General features: G+C 37.6%; 2 protein-coding genes across 2 annotated transcripts; both read left to right on the top strand.

Moving 5' to 3' along the window:
* Nucleotides 1-247: 247 nt before the first annotated feature.
* On the top strand, nucleotides 248-5,522 carry selenoe (selenoprotein e). The gene is made up of 4 exons (XM_036598906.1): nucleotides 248-418; nucleotides 2,153-2,229; nucleotides 4,811-4,889; nucleotides 5,218-5,522. Exons 1-4 carry the CDS (start codon nucleotides 302-304, stop codon nucleotides 5,359-5,361), a joined length of 417 nt encoding a protein of 138 aa, XP_036454799.1. The 5' UTR covers nucleotides 248-301; the 3' UTR covers nucleotides 5,362-5,522.
* A 2,535-nt stretch (nucleotides 5,523-8,057) lies between these two features.
* Nucleotides 8,058-14,172, top strand: zgc:112294 (transmembrane protein 17A). Its single transcript, XM_036599079.1, has 4 exons — nucleotides 8,058-8,187; nucleotides 10,612-10,718; nucleotides 10,988-11,101; nucleotides 13,870-14,172. The coding sequence occupies exons 1-4, from the start codon at nucleotides 8,058-8,060 to the stop codon at nucleotides 14,170-14,172; spliced, it is 654 nt and encodes a 217-aa protein (XP_036454972.1).
* Nucleotides 14,173-21,155: the final 6,983 nt, after the last annotated feature.

The following is a 21,155-nucleotide window of genomic DNA, read 5'->3' on the forward strand; positions in this document are numbered from 1 at the left end:
AGAGTTATAGGAAACTACTGCAAGCTTCCACTCCTGATTAGATACATTTGCTTTGTAGCTCCAGTGCAAAACCAATGAAATAAGCAAGTCTTGGTGGAAAGAATTGAGTTTGCTAAATTATTACTTTAAAATTCCCAAAATTCTGTTCACTTTCACTGAAACTCTTTCATGTAGAAGACATGAAAGGCCACCGAAAGTGGACCAATCAATTTTTGCCACATGCTCGGCCACAGTGGTTTATCAGTGCACCTGTGTTTCACCCAAAGCCCCTCACACAGCTCCATTACTGCAGGATCACAGCATGTGGCTCTCACTGCTGGCCCTGTTGACCCTCTGCGCCGCGGGCAAGGCGGCCGAGAACACGTCCGAGACTCCAGTCGGGCAGGAAAAACTCATTATAGCCAGAGGTAAACTGCTGGTGAGTGTTTGATAGAGGATTTGGTGTCACCTTGACAATTGATGCTGGGAGAAAAACTTCCGTACCTCAGACATTCTCCTAGTGTGATGTGAGTTAGAGTTATAGGCAGCTCTAGAACAGGATTAGAAGCTTCAATTACAGGAAAAATGTACAGTTATACTTTTCCACCTTCTCTCCATTATTTCTGCAAAGAATCTATTGCCATATTCTCAGTTGTTGTAGACACAGGCTGCTTGTGTGGAATCAAGTCTCATGGCGCTTGTTTATTTCTGGAGATCTTAAAAGTGTGTAAACACCTTTCATTGGTTAATGAGTTTCACTGTTTTTTCTAAACTTTACATTTTAAAAACCCTGTCATTTTGCTAATATTAATCATTCCACCTATGAAAATTAATTTGCTTTTGTATCTGGGAAATTCCCAATAGTATTACAGAAGGCCATATATATCGCTGCTGTCATTAAACAAAACCGCATATCTCCATTTTTGTCGATTTTCAGTTTTTGACATAATTCAAAAATACATTGTATGCACATTTCATGATTAATGGACCAAATTAATTGACCCAAAATTACTTGGTAAAAATTCTGGTTCCATTGACATTTAAAGTAAAGTAGGTTTTTACTTTCTTCTGTAAAGTTACCATTTTGGAGATACGAGGTTTTGTTCCGACAACAGCGATATACTGTAAAGCCTATATACAATTGCATGCAAAGGTTTGGGTGCCCACTGGTCAAATTACACATTTTGTTGATTTTCTAAGTGAAAATAACACATCCTCTATGGAGAACAAAGTTAATTATGACATCGTTCTGCAAGTTTTAGTGCATATTTTCTAATTATTTGGTAAATTTAAACTAAAAATATATATACATAATAAAATGTGTAAAATTTATACAAAACACATTTTATGTTTTATTTTATTGTTTTTTCCCCAGTACATTCAATTTAGTAAATAAACAGTAATAGTTCATTAAAATGTGTACAAATGTGTTCTCTGTAGAGGATGTGTTAACCTATTTTCACTTCAACCCATTTGACCAAGGGCGCATAAACTTTTGCATATGACTGTAGCAAAAATTGTTGTTGCTGTTTTCACAATGTATCTCAATGGGTAACATTTAAATAAGATAATTAAAATACTAAATTATTGCTCTTGAGAGAATACAAATGATTATATGTGAAGAACTCTCAGTGTAGTCACATATCGCTGCAGTCGGAACAAAACCACGTTTTTCAGTTTTTGACATAAGTTGAAAGTACCTTTGGTCCTATACATTGTGTGTAAATTTCATGATGAATGGGCCATGAGAAATGACCCAAAAGTTCTTGGAAATAATGTCTGGTTCCATTGACTTATATTAAAAGTAGAGTATGTTTTTTCCTTCTCCTGTAAAGTTCTTATTTTGGAGATATGAGGTTTTGATCTGACAACAGCAAAATACAGCAGTGCATTGCTTTTTTTTACTATATTCTGCAAAGAAGGCTGCGATTTTGTAGCACTGTTACAATACTTTGTGGATTAAACTGCAGCAGTTACACCGTGATCGATCTAATTGTCCTATTTTTGTCCTCTGATAGTCCTGCCCTGCTCTGTTTGGTCTCTCATCTGTTCTCTCTGTCATGTACTATCGGACTCCTATGCTGTGTCCTACTGTATTATTGTAATGCAAGTGTAGCTTCACCTTCAGTAACTGCCTTTATCTTACTACTGATGGACTATTTCCTCTTTGAAGGCCCCCAGTCTGGTAGGATGATCCATAAAGAAGATGCCCGAGCTCTACAACTTCCTGATGGAGCGCTGGGCCCTGTAGTATCCTCACATTAGCATGGATTAGCACGGAAATGCCTGTTCTGATTCGGTAAAGCCCTCACGTGCTGTGAAGTTCAGACAGGGCTTTAGGCTTCCTCGCTGGTGGATTTCAGAAGGAGAGTGTAGGAGTTAGTAAGGTCAGATGTCGACTTTCAGCCCCAATGAAAGTTTAAAGTGATTTTAGACTCCCTTACATGAAGTGGCTTCAAATATATCCATATAAAATGGACAGGGATCTAAAATCTGATTGGTTGACTTCACACATCAATTGTGCTCAATATTAATATGCCCAGTTGTTAGATAGACCTTAGATGGTCATATTGCTTAGGCAACCATAGCTTACTGTTAGAAAGCTACATTGCTTGGCAGATGAATTCTTTATTGCAATAATACTTTGAATTATTTATTGAACATTATTGTGTTTTATCCAGTGGAGAACCCTCAAATAAGGCCAAATGACCTATTTGATGGCAAATATAAATGGATTACTGTCATTTAGAAACACCATGCTTGTTGTATTTAAACAGTTCATGGTTAAATTTTGCTTTGAAACAAACAGGTTCAAATCTTGAAACAGCCAAAATAAAGTCTTGGCACAACCAATGGAAAACAGAAGATGTTTTTTTTCCTCGTGATATCGAGATAGATACAGCCAAGCGAGCTCTCCTATTGGCTAGGTCTTCGACCTGATTTAAAGACCTTACACGGTAGATTAATGCTGCGTTTGGGTGCTCATTGGCAGGTTATACATAACAGATGGTTGACTGGTAAATACAACTTCACTCAATCCAGGCGCTTATTGAAAGATGTGCCCACCACAAGGAAAAAGAAAGAATAGACGCCTGGAGAATAGCTGCTACTACATAAGAACATCTCCACTATTTCTGTGAAGAAATGAAAAAGCAACAAACACAATGCAGCGGGCTTCATTTTCTCTCACCAGTTCATTCACAAGTTTTGCGCCGCAATTGCAAGAGGTGGGACCTTTCTGGTGACACCACCACGCAGCCTCAGCAGTCCTACCAAGGACCCACCCAAGGACTTTGGAACACAGCTATTATGTACATTTACTACATCAAAAACGCATAGATCACCTACAAGAGCAAGCCTTTTATTTCACATTTACTACCAAATCTAACATTTTTTACCAACAGCAAAAGTGAAAGATCATACTGAACATCTGGTAAACACAGGTATCAAATAGAATCCTGAGTTTCCCCACTTTCCCACTTTATTTGATTGTTTGAGTAAATTCAGGAAAACTGAGTGTTTTGAGAAAATTGATGTTTCCTGGTTTCTGACACCACTCAGACACAGCATAACTACCAACCATCAATCATGAATCAACCAATCACATTTTGATTTCCAGTGGATGGGGCCAACTTCGTAAGAAAAATGTCACTCTAAGCCCTCTGGAAGTTTGAGATACTTCACTCATCGCAAATAAAGGCAGTGATCCAATGAGATTCAGTTGTTAGAAATGGAAAACAGTGGCGGCACTAAGTCAGGTCTGTTTACCGAAAAAATAAAACACCAACATACAAGGTAAATTATACTGTAATATCTTTTACAAGCTTTAAATGTGCATATTTAATCTAGAACATCCCACAAAGTCTACATGCATTCTAATCAGCATTATCATACACATGTCCTTTTTTAGTTTTATACCAGTTATTGACATTTATAGCAGAACTGAAGGCAAACTCTACAAATCAAAGTCCCCCACTGGTTTTATTACGCTGTATTTTGTCATCGTTCTATAAAAGTAATAAGGGTAACGCTTTCTATGAATGTCATGTTTGTAAGCATCTATAAACATTTATAACGTTATAATGCCTTCATACGGCATTATAAACAGGATTATAAACATTTATAAAAATGAATTACACTGGATTACACTTTATAGCCATGTTTATTATACATGATGAATTGTTAATATAATGCATTATAAATAGTGTTAATAACATGTTATACTGTCAGTGCCAAAGAAGTCAGTCCCAGCTTGGAGAGCAGAAAGTAAAGACAAACACCAAGCTAACGGTGGTGTACATTGACTTTCCCACATTGGGTAAAACACTGATGGCAGCTCTAGTTTAAACTCTGACATTTGAAGCCTGTAATGTGCTTTATTGTGAATGTTTTAGTGTTTCAGTAAATCCTTCAGTAAATACTTCAACTTGAAGCCTCACTCTTAACACTGGAGGAGGCTTTAGTACAGTATGCTTCACTTTACTTAGAGTGGACAAATACGACTTATGAGCTCTTATAATTTGTTATGATCAGTACTTATAATGTATTTTGTTAACAATTCATAATGCATAATAAGCATGGCTATAACGTGTAATGCATTTTTATAAATATTTATAGCCATGTTTATAATGCCTTACGAATGCACTATAACATGAATGTGTTTATAGATGCTTACAAAGGTGACATTCATAGAAATTGTTACCGTAATAAGCAATAAGAAGCTATGCGTAAGGTTTTTTTGCCTATGGTTTACTGACCTATTGCTTTATTAGTTCATGTAAATCGAGCAGTTTGTGTTCTTTAAGCAGCCGTTTACTTTAACTTAAAAAAGTCATAATCTGGAGTACGATTCAGGAGAAGAGAAAAAGCCCCGTCTTATCTTCTACAATGACAAGGATGAGGTGGTGAAGGTAAGACCGTCTTTACTTATTCCTTACAACATTACCTTTCGTGCACACTGCTGCCAAATATTCCTTAGCTCAGCATGACCCAGTTCCATAATACTGCAATCAGGACAGCTTTGCTTGATTCAGCGCAGTGCAGCACTGCCTAGCTAATCCATTAACATCTAAACATCGTATACAATGGCAAAACAAAGGCAAGACACATTATGAAGGACGTTACGATGAACTTTTATGATGCCTACTCAGCACTGCTGCTGTGTGCTGTGGTGTCCTTAGGGAAAGCACAACATCAGATGCTCGCCTGAAAAATTCTTTGACAAGAAAGTGTTCTCAGACAGTTTCAGTGAAGAAGATGACGGCAGACGAGATCAGTAATCTCCTGGACTCTCTGGGTTTCTATAAAAGGTCAAAAAAAGGCGAGGAAGTCCCTGAAGAATTTAAGAACTTCCCTCTGAAAGCACCACGGGATGAACTGTGACCCCTGCTGGTCGACTGCTGTAACTGCACTCAGCACAATAATGACGCCCAGGACCTCAAGGCCTTGATAAAGGGTCAGGCTCTGGGCCGAGACACTGACGGCTTGGTGCAGATCATTACTTCAGCATCTGATTAACTTTACAATAAACGTTTTGGAAGTCATGTGATGGTTCTTGCTCTCTTTCTTTCTTTTTTTTTAACAAAGCAATCAGCCTTTTCTGTAAAATTGTAATGCAGTTGTGTTCCATTTGCACTTCAGAAAAGTTTAGTCAGCTCACCTACACTTTAAATGTAGTGCACATCTACACTGAACTTTGCAGGAACCTGTTTGTAAGAAGAATTGGATTCTTACTGCACAATATTTAGAACCAAATTATTAACAAAGGGCCACATTTTTATTTTAATAAAAGAGTTTAATGTGGTTTGCCAACATTATGAAAATGTACCATTCACTCCCCCAGTCCATACAGCCCACATGAAGAAACTGAGCTGCAAAAACAGCCCATTTTAAATTGACTCTTTTTGTGATGTCACAAAACACAATGTATTTATATCTACTTATTCAGCCCATAGCAGTTTAGGCCCTCCCATGACTTTTTTTTTAGGTTGTAAGGAGCATTCCAGCCCAAACTGCTTCTTAAAAGAGGCGCAATACAGGTCAGCTTGTAGTAAAGAAATCCTCACAAATATCATAAATGCACCTTAAATTATAAGAAAAATTTAGAATATGGGCCCTTTAAAGTTTATTTGATAGCAAAGTCCATAGCATGGCAGAAATGTATACAATCTTAAAAGAAGTCTTTGGTATAGATAATGGTTCTATATAGAACCTTGAACAGTCAAAAAAACATTTTTAAGCTTAAATGGTTCTTCACATGGTGAAAGGGTTCTTCAGATCGATGGAGAATGTGTTGTGTGTTGTGTTGTATGCATTTTAAAAAGTGTTCTATTTAGCACCCACAAAAGGTTCTGCTATTGTTATAATCTTGACATTGTAGCAACAGCAGAACCCTTTTTAAGCATGCAGATGGTTCCTTGAGTGTTCATGGTTCAATGTAGAACCATTGTCTTTACTGGAGTGTTTTTAATAGTGTAGAAAAGCTCCAAAATGTGAAGTTGAGGTGTTCCATATTTCCAAATTACTGCAGTAAAAAGCACAAGAATTATGGCGTGCATACTTTTAGGATGTTCTTCAAAAATGTAGAATTATGCTGCAATTAAATAATTGATTGTTTTAATTATTTTATGAAATGTTAACATACAAATACATACATACATACATACATACATACATCATCTAAACCACCTATCCTTCTGGGTCGCGGTGGGGTGCTGGAGCCTATCCCAGCTGTCATTGGGCGGAAGGCAGGATACACCCTGGACAGGTCACCAGTCCATCGCAGGGTAACATACAAATATACAAAATTTAAAGTTAAAAGCACAACAGTCGTTGCACAAACATACAGGAAGCTACTCTTTAAGAATCTTATTGGGTGAGGCACAACACAGAGTAGCCAATCAGAACAGAGCTCACTGACATGTATCAGTCTTAGATAGATAAATAAATAAATAAATAAATAAATAAACACATCCTGTTTAATTCTAAAGGGAACAAAGAGGTTAGAAAATGGTCATGTAGTAATGAATTATGGCTGTTTTGGTATTTAAACACACACATACAGTATATGGGTCCTTTAAAGGGGAATTCCACTTATTTTTCCAAATTTCTACATAATTAAAGGGTTAACATGCCACCAAAGTTATTCAGTGTGGTCTGTAGTGAAGTATTTCATTCTAGAGAAACCTACAGATTCACAGTGGTGGTGATAGTAATGTCTGAAGCATTTAATGCTTCGAAATTCTGTTATCAATACCACAACAACTGAAGCCTGAAGGATGAAGACACATTCAGGACACTAGAAGACAAACTAGATCCCAAAGAAAATGTTATTGTTTTAATCAACATCAACATTATGTGTAAAAACTCTGAAGATGTGTGACGGTTTACTGGTCATTTTGTATAGCAAATAAAATGGCTGTATTTGCATTGCAGGCATTGTGAGCCCTGGTTCCTATCACCACCACTGTAAAGAAACCTGACAGTTCATCTACAATGCACTGTTTCTAAACAAATCAATCTGAATGACTTTTTTTAACATTTCAATCCTTTAGATTGGACACAGTTCTCTTTGATATTTAATATCTTGCACTAAAAGTGTACATACCCTTCTTTTCTCAAAGTGCACACTGAAACTGAAAGTGTAAATGGGTTAACTTGGCTTTTTCCGAACAGTAGACAAAGTGACTGCGGTCTCCGGAAAGCAGCGTCATCGTAGCACCCTAAGGATAATGAGAAATTCTTAACAACCCACTGATTCTGTCAGATCTAATGACAAGTCTAATTGAGAGAATTTTGTCTCCAAACAAAGTGTCTGATACTCAGTGTCTAGGAACCAGTTCGCTAATTGTTAAGTACCCCTCATATTTGACACATTTAATTAGGATCCAGACGTCGGTGTGGAGGAGCGGAGGCTGATGCGGAGCTAACGCTAATCCGCTGTCAGACAGGCTGCCTCCTCAGATTTAATCTGGTTAGTGTTCAGCTGCTTGCTGCTAATCTCAGACGACACAAAGCGAGCTACAGTGCCTCTGAGGCACAAAGCACGGCGATGGCAGAGCGCTCAAGCTAAGCTAAAAATGCCTGTGTTTTACACCCCCATACCCCAGAACTTGAGAGTGGGTCTCACCCATGCTAGCAGCTCTGTGTTCATCAACAACAGAACGAGGGACAGTGGTGACCTGAGGGAGCACAGTGTGGAGGATGAAGGTGAGGTCAAACCAGAGCAAAGCTAACTGAGTGACCTGTTGCTAGTTAGCACTTGGTTGTAGGCCTTACTGTCCTGCTTGCTAAGTGTTTCTGTTATATAAAGGCCTGGTATGTATGTGTTATGCTAAATGTACATGCTTGACGCTTAACGCTTAGACACTCTGTGTATTTCTTACTTCACAGACGTATTCAGCACATTTTTTTTAAAGGAATAATCTCCAGGGGCAGCGCCCTACACACGTCCACTCACCACAGGCACAACTTCTGCCCAGTGAAGATAACATTACCAAGTTCAAATCAATCAGATAGCTGAAATTTACAAAGACGAGGAAAAACAAGGAAGGCTTAAAAACCTAAACCTAACTGTTGTAGGCTAAAGCGTACTGCCACAGTGGGCATGAAAAATGTCTATATCCTACCTTTGATGACTCAATGCACTGACATTTTGACACAGTGTATATTAGCTTTTGTAGTTAAAGAGCACTGTAAGTACCAAATTTGCAGAAAACTGACAATAAAGTTATTCAAGTTATTAAAATTTGTTTTTTTTTGCTTTGGATGGGTTGAAAAGAACATACTCTACTCTAGAATCTCACTTTTACAGGTCTTCCAGGTACATTTTAACTGCTACTGGAACTTTGAATTCTAATTCTGAGGTGCAAATTACGAACTGAATTACGAACTTAAGGTAATGGCAGACAAGCAACAGTTGCTTTACAGTGATTGGAGGTCTGAGAAAATAAGGCAGAGCTTAGCAGAGAGTGTAATGAGTTGACTGTCCGTAATACAGTGACAGCACTCGCAGAAATAAATGAAATGTCATTGTCTTAAAAAAAAAAATGTCGCTTAATAAATTTTCTGGGCATAACTTTACTTACATTTGCTTTTTAGTTCTGAGCTTTTACATTATCTTTTGGAAGGAATAAGAAAGCGAACCAGCTTCTAAACTTCCAAACGTCTTACCAAATAATCTACTGCCACAATTTCACGAGAGTAATATTTTCAGCGACTGACTGAAGATCAGCATTTTAGGGTGTGAGTTAATGTTCTGATTGAAAGCAGGCCAAAACACAACTGATCCTGTATCAGAGGTCTACTGTGCACTCTTACTGTGCACTCTCAGTAAATGTGTGAGTGCCTAGATGCACAGATTACTTGTGTTCTTGTCTTACAGAAGTTGGGAAAGATTTATGAACCAATAGCTTAATTTTTGCATAATGTAAATGAAAATGCTAATCAACATTTTACATTGCTAACAGGGGTGCTAACCAATTTTCAGGGAATGCTTGAGTACCCTCTACCAACCCTTAGTGCAGCACCTGCTGATCACTATTTGAGTACTGACAAAATATGAATGTTGGCCAATTAGAATTCTGGAAACCAGATTTTCATTAAACAATCAAGGTAAATCATTTAGTCAATCAACATTAAAGGGACTAGTTTTCATGTCTATGAAGGAGTAGGTTTTAGTGACAGAAGGAACACCGTCAGGTAAGCTAAAGCTAAAGCTAATACTTTAAATATAAATGTATAAATATAATATATATAATATAAATAAATTTGCCATTAACCATTTGTTTTGTTTACAACAAGTCAAATTCAGGGAATAAACAGTAATTGCGCTTTGACATGCAGAAGTGGGCATGTTAGTTAGATCAACAAAACATGTCATTTGACCAGAGGCACCCAAACATTGGCATGCAATTGTATACACAGTAGTGTGCTGGATATATATATATATATATATAGTTAAAGTAGCTGAAATGCATACCTATCTGTTTCATCATCAACACAAAGTACATTTTAAGAACCTTATATTACTAATCTTTCCAACTTATTTAGGCAGAAAAATAATGTACTGTCACATTAAATCACATGATTTTTTATCTATGTTTACATTCAACATTAATAATGTGTGATTTTTTTGCATAAAACATGAAGTTTCAACATTGTTTAGTTGAATGTATTTTGTTTAATACAAAATAATCATCATTGTTTTTACAAATTCACAGAAAACTACTGTAATTTCCTGTTGACAAACTAGCTTTAGAAGGTCTAACCTGGGAGTGTGGGAGTGTTCATTCATTCATTCATTCATTCATTTCTTCCTTCATTCATTCATTTATCCATTCACTGATTCATTGATTTGTTCATTTATTTATTGGTAAAAGCAATACTTCAATTAATCCATGGAGGACAAAAAGTATAGCTGTATAGTTCTTCACATGAAACGTGTTATTGGACGACACTTTTATGCTGCTTCCATTTATTCTTGTAATACAGCTTATTTTGGTAAAGTGTCTCTTTCTTCTTTCTGCAGTCACTTGAATTTCATTGCACTAACAATAAAAAGGAACTGAATTGAACTGCAGAGGATAAATCCATCTGTTGAAGTCCTTTACCTGGTGACCTTCTTCTTTCCAGTTTGCAGTGAAGTGTCGTCACATCTCCCTCTGCAGATGCTGCTCTACTTTAACATGTTCTTCTTCCCTTTCTGGTGGATCTCTGAGGTCGTCATGCTGGACCTAAAGGTTGGTTTGGTCAGCGGAGAAGAATTTGCACAGTCTTAGCCTGACATTGTGATTCAGATAAAACATAGACATGTGTTTGAATGCTTACAGGTCTAGAGTGATGACTGTCACTTAGCTGTTAATCATAGTGGCTTCACTAAATGAAATTATGTTTAGAAGAATACAACTGCAGAGTTTAGCTTGCCATGAAATATTGTTTGTAGAGGGATTTAAATGAGCATTGGTATTGAGCTGAAGGAATGATTTGTGGACGTTTTAATTTTTTTTAGTTCTGTATGCTGCCAGGATACTACCAGTGTCTGATGGTGACGGGAATGGTGCTAATTAGCTTATTTGAGGTCCTTCGTGTCTATCTGGGTTATGTTGGAAACCTGAAAGAAAAGGTAAAATAAGAAAGAATCATTAGAAGAAAGTGTGTGTGTGTGTGTGTGTGTGTGTGTGTGTGTGTGTGCTAACATCAACGTTGGGATGTATTAGAACAGGCAGTAAAAATACAGTACATCTGTATTGAGTCCACATAACATTTTAAAAAAAGGCAGTATTCAGTTACGTTGTATATTTGTAGGAGAAGGCTTTTAGAACACATACTGAATTAATGAAAAGCATACAGGCTTTGGAAGAAACATTATCCATGCTTGTTTATCATTTCAAAATCAGTACATGTAGGAAACACACTGGTTAGATGGACTCTAAAGAGGCTTCTTTACAAACACTGAAGCTCCTGCTAAAGCCTGAGTAGACTGATAAATCACTATGATGATCCAGATGTATCTCAGTGTCAGTAAACTCTTTTGAGGGATAACTGAACTGAACTGTTTCCTCAGTAGTGGACATGTTCACGACAGATAAGCAGAGCGTCAGTAATGTGCTGGATTTGTGCATGCGTTTCATGATGTGATGCAGGACCACTCTTGCCACTGGCGTGGTACCCTCAAGGGTACATCTCAGTACCTTCAGTCAGGGCACATAACTGTACCATAATCCATTGAGATTATATTTTCTAAGTTGTATTGACTCCACACACTCCGTCTCGTCTCCAGGCTTTTTATTTCATTGGTCGGATTTAAAATATTATATTATGAAAAGGTACGAATATGTACTTTTCACCTGGGAAAACTTAATTAATGTACACAGTTGGACCTTAAAACCACTGTTGTACCTTTGAGGGAACATTTACATTGTTTGTACTTTGATGAATGCAAAACGTACCAGCACAGAACCTTTATTTCTAACAGTGTACTTTATAGACACATTTCCAAGATTCTGTTATTGTTATTGGTTATGGGAGCAGCAGTGAACTGAAGCAGGAAATAAAATTGAAAAAAATAAAAAGCAGATATTTTATGAGACATATTAAGAAAAGAATGATGTGAAGAAGGCTGCCAGCCAGTATGAATCAAGTAAAAGTTACAACAGAAGAGTTTTTATTGTATTCTAGTGTTTCACTGTTGTTGGAACAAAACCTCATGTCTCCAAATTGATAACTTTACAGGAGAAGCAAAAAACCTACTTCACTTTCAATGTAAGTCAATGGAACCAGAAATAATTTTGGGCCATTTCTTTCAGTCTATTCATCATGAAATCTACACACAATGTAAAGGACAACAGGTACTTTTCAAAGATATCAAAAACTGAAAAATGACAAAAGATGGAGATGTGAAGTTTTGTTCCGACAGCAGTGATTTAATGTATTCTGCGAATGTTATTGTATTGTAATGGAACACTGTCTTCCTTATACTATATTTTTAAAGTATTCTGCTCAACTCTGATCATCATTAGCCAAAACTGCTGAATTCACACTGAGAGTAAAAACTCAATGTTTAGCTAGTTTAGCCTTCTAGGAATACTCAGCATTTTCAACCTATTGTCTGACTGTTGTACCTGTAGTGTACAGTCAGTTACCAAGGACAATCATTTTGATACAGGTCTCTGCACTTAGAAAAAGAAAGAAAACCCACTGATGTGAGACCCATTTATAATGCTGAGGAGACGACCCATTGACATATAATTCATTATGGTGTTTAGTTTCCTGTATAAACACAGGGTAATACATCAATATGCCTGTGGTAATTTACTGAATGTGTTAGATGCAGCAGATACAGATTAGCTGGAACAACATTGGTGTATCCCTTTTAATAACATCATTGATTGGTCTGTCTGTAAATCAGGGGTCAGCAACATGAGACTCTGGAGATGCAGCTCTTTTACTGCCCTGTTGCGGCTCCACAACAGAATTCGATTTTTAGGTAAAAATAAAATAATCCTCCTTTGCAGTAAAATAAAGCTCTGCTGATCGTTCAATACAGTTTAACAATAAATGGTCTGAAACTCTGGTTAATGTATAACTGCTAATTTACCCTTTAACCCTGAAGACTGGTGCACAGACTGTTGGTCACCATAGCAACGCAGATAGCAGTCTCGCCTAGCTAGTAGCTAATGAAATGGCACAGAGAGAGATTTAAATGTCAATAATTTGGAGACTAATGGACTTGCATTTATAAACATTCAGCTGGTTTCCTGATACGTTTAATCTGCAATGAGAAACTGTCAAACACTAAAAAGTCGCAAAGCTGAAGTCAGCTTCTCGCTCACCAGCTTCTCAGTTGAATTTTCCCATTCCACCTTAAATGATGCAGCAGTTCCTGGCTCCTTAGGCACCATTTGAGGTGGAATGGGAAAATGTAAACAAGAAGCTGGTGAATGAGAAGCGACTTTAGCCTCATAAAAAGTTGAACATTGAGAGACATTTTACAAGAAACTGTTCTACTTTTGTGGAAAAGTTTCCTGCCAGAGATGCAAGAAAAGTGGCTATAGCTGAGCTAAAGCTTAAAGCAGAGCAAAGCAAATCTGTGTTTTTGTTTGTTATATTTTTCATCCTATATTAGTACATTAACACATACTGAGACACACATACAGCCAAGTTGGTAAAATGGACAAATAAATGTTGTGGTTCGCAAGGTGTTTTGATTTTTATTGAAAGGACAAAATGTCTCTTCTTAACATTTGGGTTGCCGACCCCTGGTCTAAATAAAATTACGAGGCTTAGATCTAAAGAAAACAAAAAACAAAATTCAAATAAAGAAGCTCTTTAATCTAATCTATTTTATTAAACAAAAAAATAATAATAATGAGTGTATTTTCCTGCCCTTAGGTGCCGGAGCTGGCTGGTTTCTGGCTGATCTCCTTCCTCTTCCAGCTGCCCATTCTGCTCTTCTTTCTCAGTGATGAAGGGCTGATGATTCTGCCTCTGGAGCGGGCGGTGCACTCTCTGTATCTGGCCTTTCTGCTGGGCGAAGTGTGCGCCTCCTTTGTGGCACTGCGGGTCATGACCCGAAAACTGGCCCTGCAGTTTCATCTCAGACAGTTTGGCCTCCACGCTACAGACACACTGTCTGTGTTCGGCGCCAGGAGTGTGTTACCCCTGCTACCTGTCAGAGACATCCAGCCACAGTGATGAGGGCATTGTGGGAGAGTGGGGTAAAAAAAAAAATACAGTCTTAAAACTGAGAATCACCATATAAATATTTTTGTTACTTTCTATATCTTTTAGAATGAGACAGTATTTTAGAAGATTTCTAATTTAATAAATGTTAAATAATATACTGTTAAAACCATTTTTAAACACATTATCTGCCTCATGTCAGCAGCTGTGGCTCTCTGTGGTTGATACGGCTTTAAATGTAGTCCCGTTATAACTGAAGTTTGGGGGGCGGAACATGCCTGAAACCCCTCCTTCTTCCAATCTAACCCCCTATAAATTTATATCCTAGCCTTCCGTTCCTGTGGCGAAGGGTTCACAATCCCACTGCCACCCCATCTCCTCCCAGTTCCTCAGACCTAGATCAGTACTAAAGTTATGGGGGGTTTGGCCTTCTGGCTACAGGCAGAAGCTGCCCAGAACTCCAGCAAAGCTCTCCAAATCCCGCCTCCCTCAATTAGTCTTCCTTCACACTACCACCACCATGTTGAAGGCATGGTCTGAACTCACAAATATAATGCAGTAAGTGGTGAACAGGTGTGCAAGTCTTCATTCAGAACAAAGCTTTCAAATTTTCGAGTGCTGCATGACGTGCTGTCCAGTGTGTGGTGGTCTTTATTGTGCTGTAATGTAAGTGTAGCCTACTACTACCAAAGCAACTTAACTACCACACTTGGCAAAGCCTGCTTGCATATTTTGGTGAGGTTGTCAGTCCTATGACGTCAGTTCCGTGAGTAGCAGTTCGCTTGCATATAGCAATATTCATATTTTGACTCCTTAACAACCTCATAATTCAGAGCATATAGTGAAATTCAGAGAGAAAATGCAGACAAGACAAAATGTATCGAGTCTTTATTTACTGATACAAGTGATTTACGAGAACACTATTCATTTTTTTGCATTGGGGGAAAAAGGGCTTTGGCTCAGCATTCCTTGTATGGTAATGTCACTGACTACAAAATGATGGCTTTAGAAGTCTGTGTCCAAAGTATTCATAGACAGCATCTCAGTGTTAAACAACTGACTGCAGCAGTGTTTCTAAGCAGTGTAATTCACCTCCTGGCCACTTGGTGGTGCAGTAAGGCTGTGGCAATTCTAAGCAGACCCCACAGCTAATAAACATTCAGGGGATGACTCATCAAGCCAGATCCCATGCGGCACACACACACAGAAGCACACACACTGCGGTGGGGAATACCACTCGTCCCTGTTTTAATGAGGGAGAAATTTTCAGTGAGAGACAAAATTCTCAAAACACAGTGTTGACTTTACGCCACTTATGCCTTGATTTACTTTATATTACAAAGTCTTTTACAGATGTATAGCAGAGCAGTGTAATATCACAGGTTTCCATTATGTATCCTCTAGGATTCATACATCATAGACACATATTCAGCTTTTAAAAGGGCACAATTGTGATTATTTCCCATGCTGAATGGAAATGGTGGTGATATGAGAGTCGCCTGAGACACTTTACAATATGATAATAGTTCTTGTGTCGGTTATATCAGGTCTGTGATCAGAAATGTGTATGATGTGTGTGTGTGTGTGTGTGTCTGTCTGTCTCGAAGAGACAGAGAGAGAGAGACAGAGAAACACATTGCACTGTCTTAATGGATACGGTAAACTCAGAGCTGATGCTGATCTGAGTACGGCTGTGACAGATGGTGCTGCTGTCAGTGTACAGTTTAAAGGAATACTCTTTCATTTTCCAACCTAATCTCTATCTGCTGCATCTGAGATGTAAACAAAGTCGTTCAGAGTGGTTTCATGTGAAATGCTCCTTTCTAGAGAAACTTACATATATAGAACTTTTCACAATGGTGATGATAGGAACCAGACGTCCAAAGCATTCAGTGCCTCTAAATGCTCCCTCACAGAAAGCTATGATATAACATGGTTACAAATATGCTGGATAATGTCTGGGACATTGAGTGTGTTTAGATGCACTCAATAATCCGATCATATTCAGATTTCTGTAGTAATTTGATTATTCAAATTGTCATGTAAACACCATACTCCGATCTAGAAATCTGATTAGGAAATCTGATAAAGAGAGCTGGATTTTAGCTCAGTAATCTTATTTCTCAGTGCAGGTTAACTCTTACTCTGATTTCTTTCAGATTTCTCAGTCTGCCCATGTGTGAAAACAGACCGGAAATAAGTGAGCAGCGTTACCGCGAGATGGCAGCAAAGCACTTTTGGAGCGACACTGAAACCAAATACATGCTTGACACAATGAAGGATTTAAATATTCTTCACCTTCTAGATGATGTATGTTCATATTTTCAGGTAAAGTGACTCGATGTTTTTATAAAAAAGCCACGGCACAAAGTTTGAGTTTACATTACGTCTTCTTCTGTGAGGTTATTGGCTAGCTGCAAAGCAGAAATCTGATTACTGCCTGATTTATGTAGACCCGGACTTTTCCCATTATATGATTACTCAGGTGCATGTAAAAGTGTTGATTGGATTACTGACAAAATCTGATTTTCTGCAGTTATTGGATTATTAAGTGCATGTTAACTCACTCAGTGTTTTATGAAGGTTTTGGCCAAAAATATATATATTTTTAATCTATTTATGGAAGAGAGGTACATGCAGGATGTTGTAAGTCAAAATAATCCTTATTTAATTTTATTTATTTATTTATTTATTTAATTCAGAGGACAGGTGTAGATTAACTGATCGTTTTGCGTAGTAAATAAAATGGCCATACTGGTGTTGTGGACATCACAACCCTTGGTTCCTATCACCACCACTGTAAAGAAATCTGAATTGGTACGTTTCTCTACAATGAACCATTTCACACCCAACCACTCTGAATGACTTTGTTTGTATCTCAACAGTTATAATTTTTGTGAAATTTAGAAAAAAAATCAGTGAAATTCCTCTTTAATTGTGTCCTGTTGGAATTATTGTCTGTGGTAATGTGACTGTATGCAACAGAATATAGCAGACAGAGATTAGGGTGAAAAAGACCTTCCTTTAATACTTATGAATCATATTTTGATGAATCAGTTTCTTTCTTATGTTTGTTGTTTGTAAATGTACTATATATGAATTTACAACAGGCTTTATTTCTGCTATTTGCACTAAAAATGTGGTGCACTGAATAGATTTGGTTTAAACATGCAAACATCTTAAACATCTTGTTTCTACAGAGTGGCATGCATACAGAGGTGAGCTCTGGCAGGCTGCAGCTGCTCCAGATGTTCTGCCATCTTTCATTTGCAGCAGCAACTGAATCACGACGAATGAAGAAGTCACACAGATCGCTTACTGAGTCAGCGATGACAGCAAACAAGCATGGCAACATATTTCCATTTTCTGCTCTGTCCTCAGCTGAGGTGAAGGTGTTTCCTTGTTTAGAATGTGGGCTAATGCTGTGATTCCGAGCAGAACAGCTCGGCGCTCCTCCTCACCCTGCCGGCAAATCAGCAGCCGGAGAAATTTTATTATTTACACCTACACAGCAGCAGGAATTAGAATCAGGGGTCATTTTATACTGTAGTCACTCTCTCTCTCTCTCTCTCTCTCTCTGTTCCTCCTTTTTCTTTCTTCATTTCCTTCTCTTTTCCTTTCTCTCAATCTATATTTTGCTCTGTCTCTTTCCCTTTCACTGTATTTTTTCAGTTACTCTCTCTCTTTCTCACTGTTTCTGTCCTGATTGTTTCCTGTAATTCTCTATCACTCTTCCTCCATCTTTTTGTCTTTCTCTCTCATTCTTTCTCTATCTTTTGCTTTTCTCTCCGCTTTTTTCATGAGCTTCTGTTACCTGCAAATTCATTACCCCCTGGTTGCTCGGTCTCTCTCTCTCTCTCTCATTTATTATCTCTCTCTGTTTTTACTCTTTCCATCTTTTTTAATCTCTCTCATCTTTTCTATTTCCTTCTCTCTCTCTCTCTGTCTCTCTCTCTCCCTCCTTCTTTATTTCCATCTTTTCAACTCCTTCCCCTTTTCTCCCTCTTCTCTCTCTCTCTCTCTCTCTCATTTATCTCTCTCTGTTTTTACTCTTTCCATCTTTTTAATCTCTCTCCTCTTTTCTATTTCCTTCTCTCTCTCTCTCTGTCTCTCTCTCTCTCCCTCCTTCTTTATTTCCATCTTTTTAACTCCCTCCCCTTTTCTTCCTCTTCTCTCTCTCTCTCTCTCTCTCTCTCTCTCTCTCTCTCTCTGTCTCTCTGTATACGTGTAATAAATCTTACCTAATTACAATATTAAAGCTCTCACAGCCTCTGGTTATGACTCCACAGAGGTTTTAATGAGCACTTTGGAGGCTTTCCTAAAACTGCTCCAGCACCTGAAAGGCCATGAGCCAGTGTGTCGCACTCTACTCGACTGCTGTAGGGAACAATGGCAGCGACAGGTGCTTTAGTGTTACATAACGAGAAAGAACCGGAACCATACAGAGCTGATGGGTGCTGGAACAGTAAAAAATCTATTTTTAACTTCATAGCAGTGAAACAGTCATGACGTTTGGAGTACCTACTTACTGGCCACTTTATTAGGAACACTTACCTTGGAGGTCCAGCTTGACACTGCAGCCCATTGGACACTGTAGCCCAATTGCTGATGCCTAGCTTGGGTTATTCATCCTTTTTTCTGACGACAAAGCTGCTCTTGGCTAGATATTGTTGGCTGACGGGCCACTCTAAAACTAGCATCTGTTATTACAGCAACACATACACTATGATGCCAATCTCACTGCAGTAAAAATAATCCACTCCCAAATAATATCTGGTTAACGGTGGTCCTGTGGTTGGAAACTGACCAACGATGAATGGGTTAGAGGGAAGCTGATAAACTGTGCAGAACAACACAGGCAACAGTGTTTCATTGTACACCTGTATAGTGGGCCTAAGATGTAAGTGGAGCTCATGAAGTGGCCATTGAGTGGACGTACAAGGGATATATATGTGTAATGGGTAGCCTGTATAAAGAATGAACTAGATTGATGATAAGTGCCTTAAAAAATTGTATATGAAATCATCATATTTTCAACACCAAGTGAGATTTGAATGTACAAATACTGCACACTTGTAATTAAGCAATAAGCCATGGGAAACTGTGCATTACAGTGATTTCACACAGGTAAAGGGGATGTCAGTCACAACGTGAAATACAATATAATTAAAATATACCAATGTTTAATAAGTGATTTTATTTATTATTAATAATACCAAACAATGTAGTTCCTTAATGGTTAGCTATGGTTACCAAACCAATATTTAACAAGTAATTTAATTTATTATGAATAATACTAAGCAAAGTAGTTCCTTAATGGTAGGCTATGATTACCAAACCACATAATAGCTTTTAATAAGTTGGATTCAACTCATTAGTAAATTACCAGGTTTGGTTGGTGTACTAAAGAAATCATCACACTGTGCTGGCCCTCAGCTCCTCACCCCTGTGAACTACTCTGGGGTGGATTTTTTGAGGTAGGCTGTTTAGAATGTTATTTTTTCATTAGCTGGTGAATACAGAAGGATGATCGATCACATTTTCATTACATTACTGCTAAGAAGCTGAATAGTGTGGCATTGTTCAGAGGAAGAACCAGTAGAAGCCATATTCTGCTTAGAAAAGGGATCTTTTATTAAGACGAGCAGAAAATGAGGCACTTATAGCACTGAAACAATGGGGGAGGTCACCATTAGCCACATGCTTCACCCTGACAGTGAACAACCCCCCAACACAAATCTTCACATAGCAACTCCACTTCCCCACACAGATCATCACAACTAATACTGACACATAACTTAAACTAACAACAACACAATTTTACTTTGCAGTGGTGGACAGTAACTAAGTAAATGTGATTTATTACTGTACTTTAGTAGTATTTTGTGCATCTTTACTTTACTGAAGTATTTCCATATTGGGCGACTTTTTACTTTCACTCCACTACATTATAAAAAATCTGTCGTTCCTTTTGGTTTATGTGTGCATAAAAACGTAACGTCAAGACGAAAGAAGTGTGAAGTAGCACATCAATCAGGGTACAGCACACACTTTGTTTTGAGCTTGTTTTGACCTGTTGGACACACCGACTCAGTGCAAGCATACGGTTCAATGTCAGTGCAGCAGCGTAAACGTTTGTGAGTGTCTATTCAACACAAATGATGGAAATAAGCTAACTTTGTGTAAATAGACCACAATATAGAAATATGTACTCATATGCAGTTGTGACTGACGTGTCTTTTTTCTGAATTTATACAAACACTATTTCATTTCATAGTAAATTTGTTTTGGCTAGTTTATGTTTATGAACAGAGACCTACAGATGCAATAATAGTAAAGGAAAACTCAGTTGTGAATCTGTGTTTAAAACAATTTTTTATTAAACTTAAACTTGTAACTAAGTTGCAAATAAATCTTAAACTGAAACTTTGCTTGTTTGCAAAAGGTTATTTCATGGTCATTTGGTTCTACCTAATGGAAATTGGTTGCCTCCAGTGATTTGTGCTTTTGATAATTTTAATAGACATCAGTGACAAACTAATTAATGACATTCTATTAAAAGGTACTAAAGATATATAAACTAGAGTATTTTCACCTAAAATCAGTTGATAAAGCAAGAGTCTTGTTACAAAAATGGTAATAGGACATTAAAGTCATAATTAATCTTTTAGTACTTTTACTTTTGATACATTTGAAGGCAAATACTTTTGTACTTTTACTCAAGTGGAGGTCTAAAGGGAGAAACTTTTACTGGAGGAATATTATACCTTGGGTATCTCTACTTTAATTCAAGTACATGATTTGTGTACTTCGTCCACCACTGTCACTTTGTCAGAGGTTGCACGCTACCATGAGCCTTTGTGTGTATCCGTCTGCCTAACCACACCTCCAGAGTCTCTTGGTGCCAGCACCAACCAGTAGCAGATATTTAACTGTATATAACTATTATATATATATATATATATATATATATATATATATATATATATATATAT

The sequence above is a fragment of the Colossoma macropomum genome, unplaced genomic scaffold (assembly GCF_904425465.1).
Source record: "Colossoma macropomum unplaced genomic scaffold, Colossoma_macropomum, whole genome shotgun sequence".
In the NCBI taxonomy this organism is placed as follows: domain Eukaryota; kingdom Metazoa; phylum Chordata; class Actinopteri; order Characiformes; family Serrasalmidae; genus Colossoma; species Colossoma macropomum.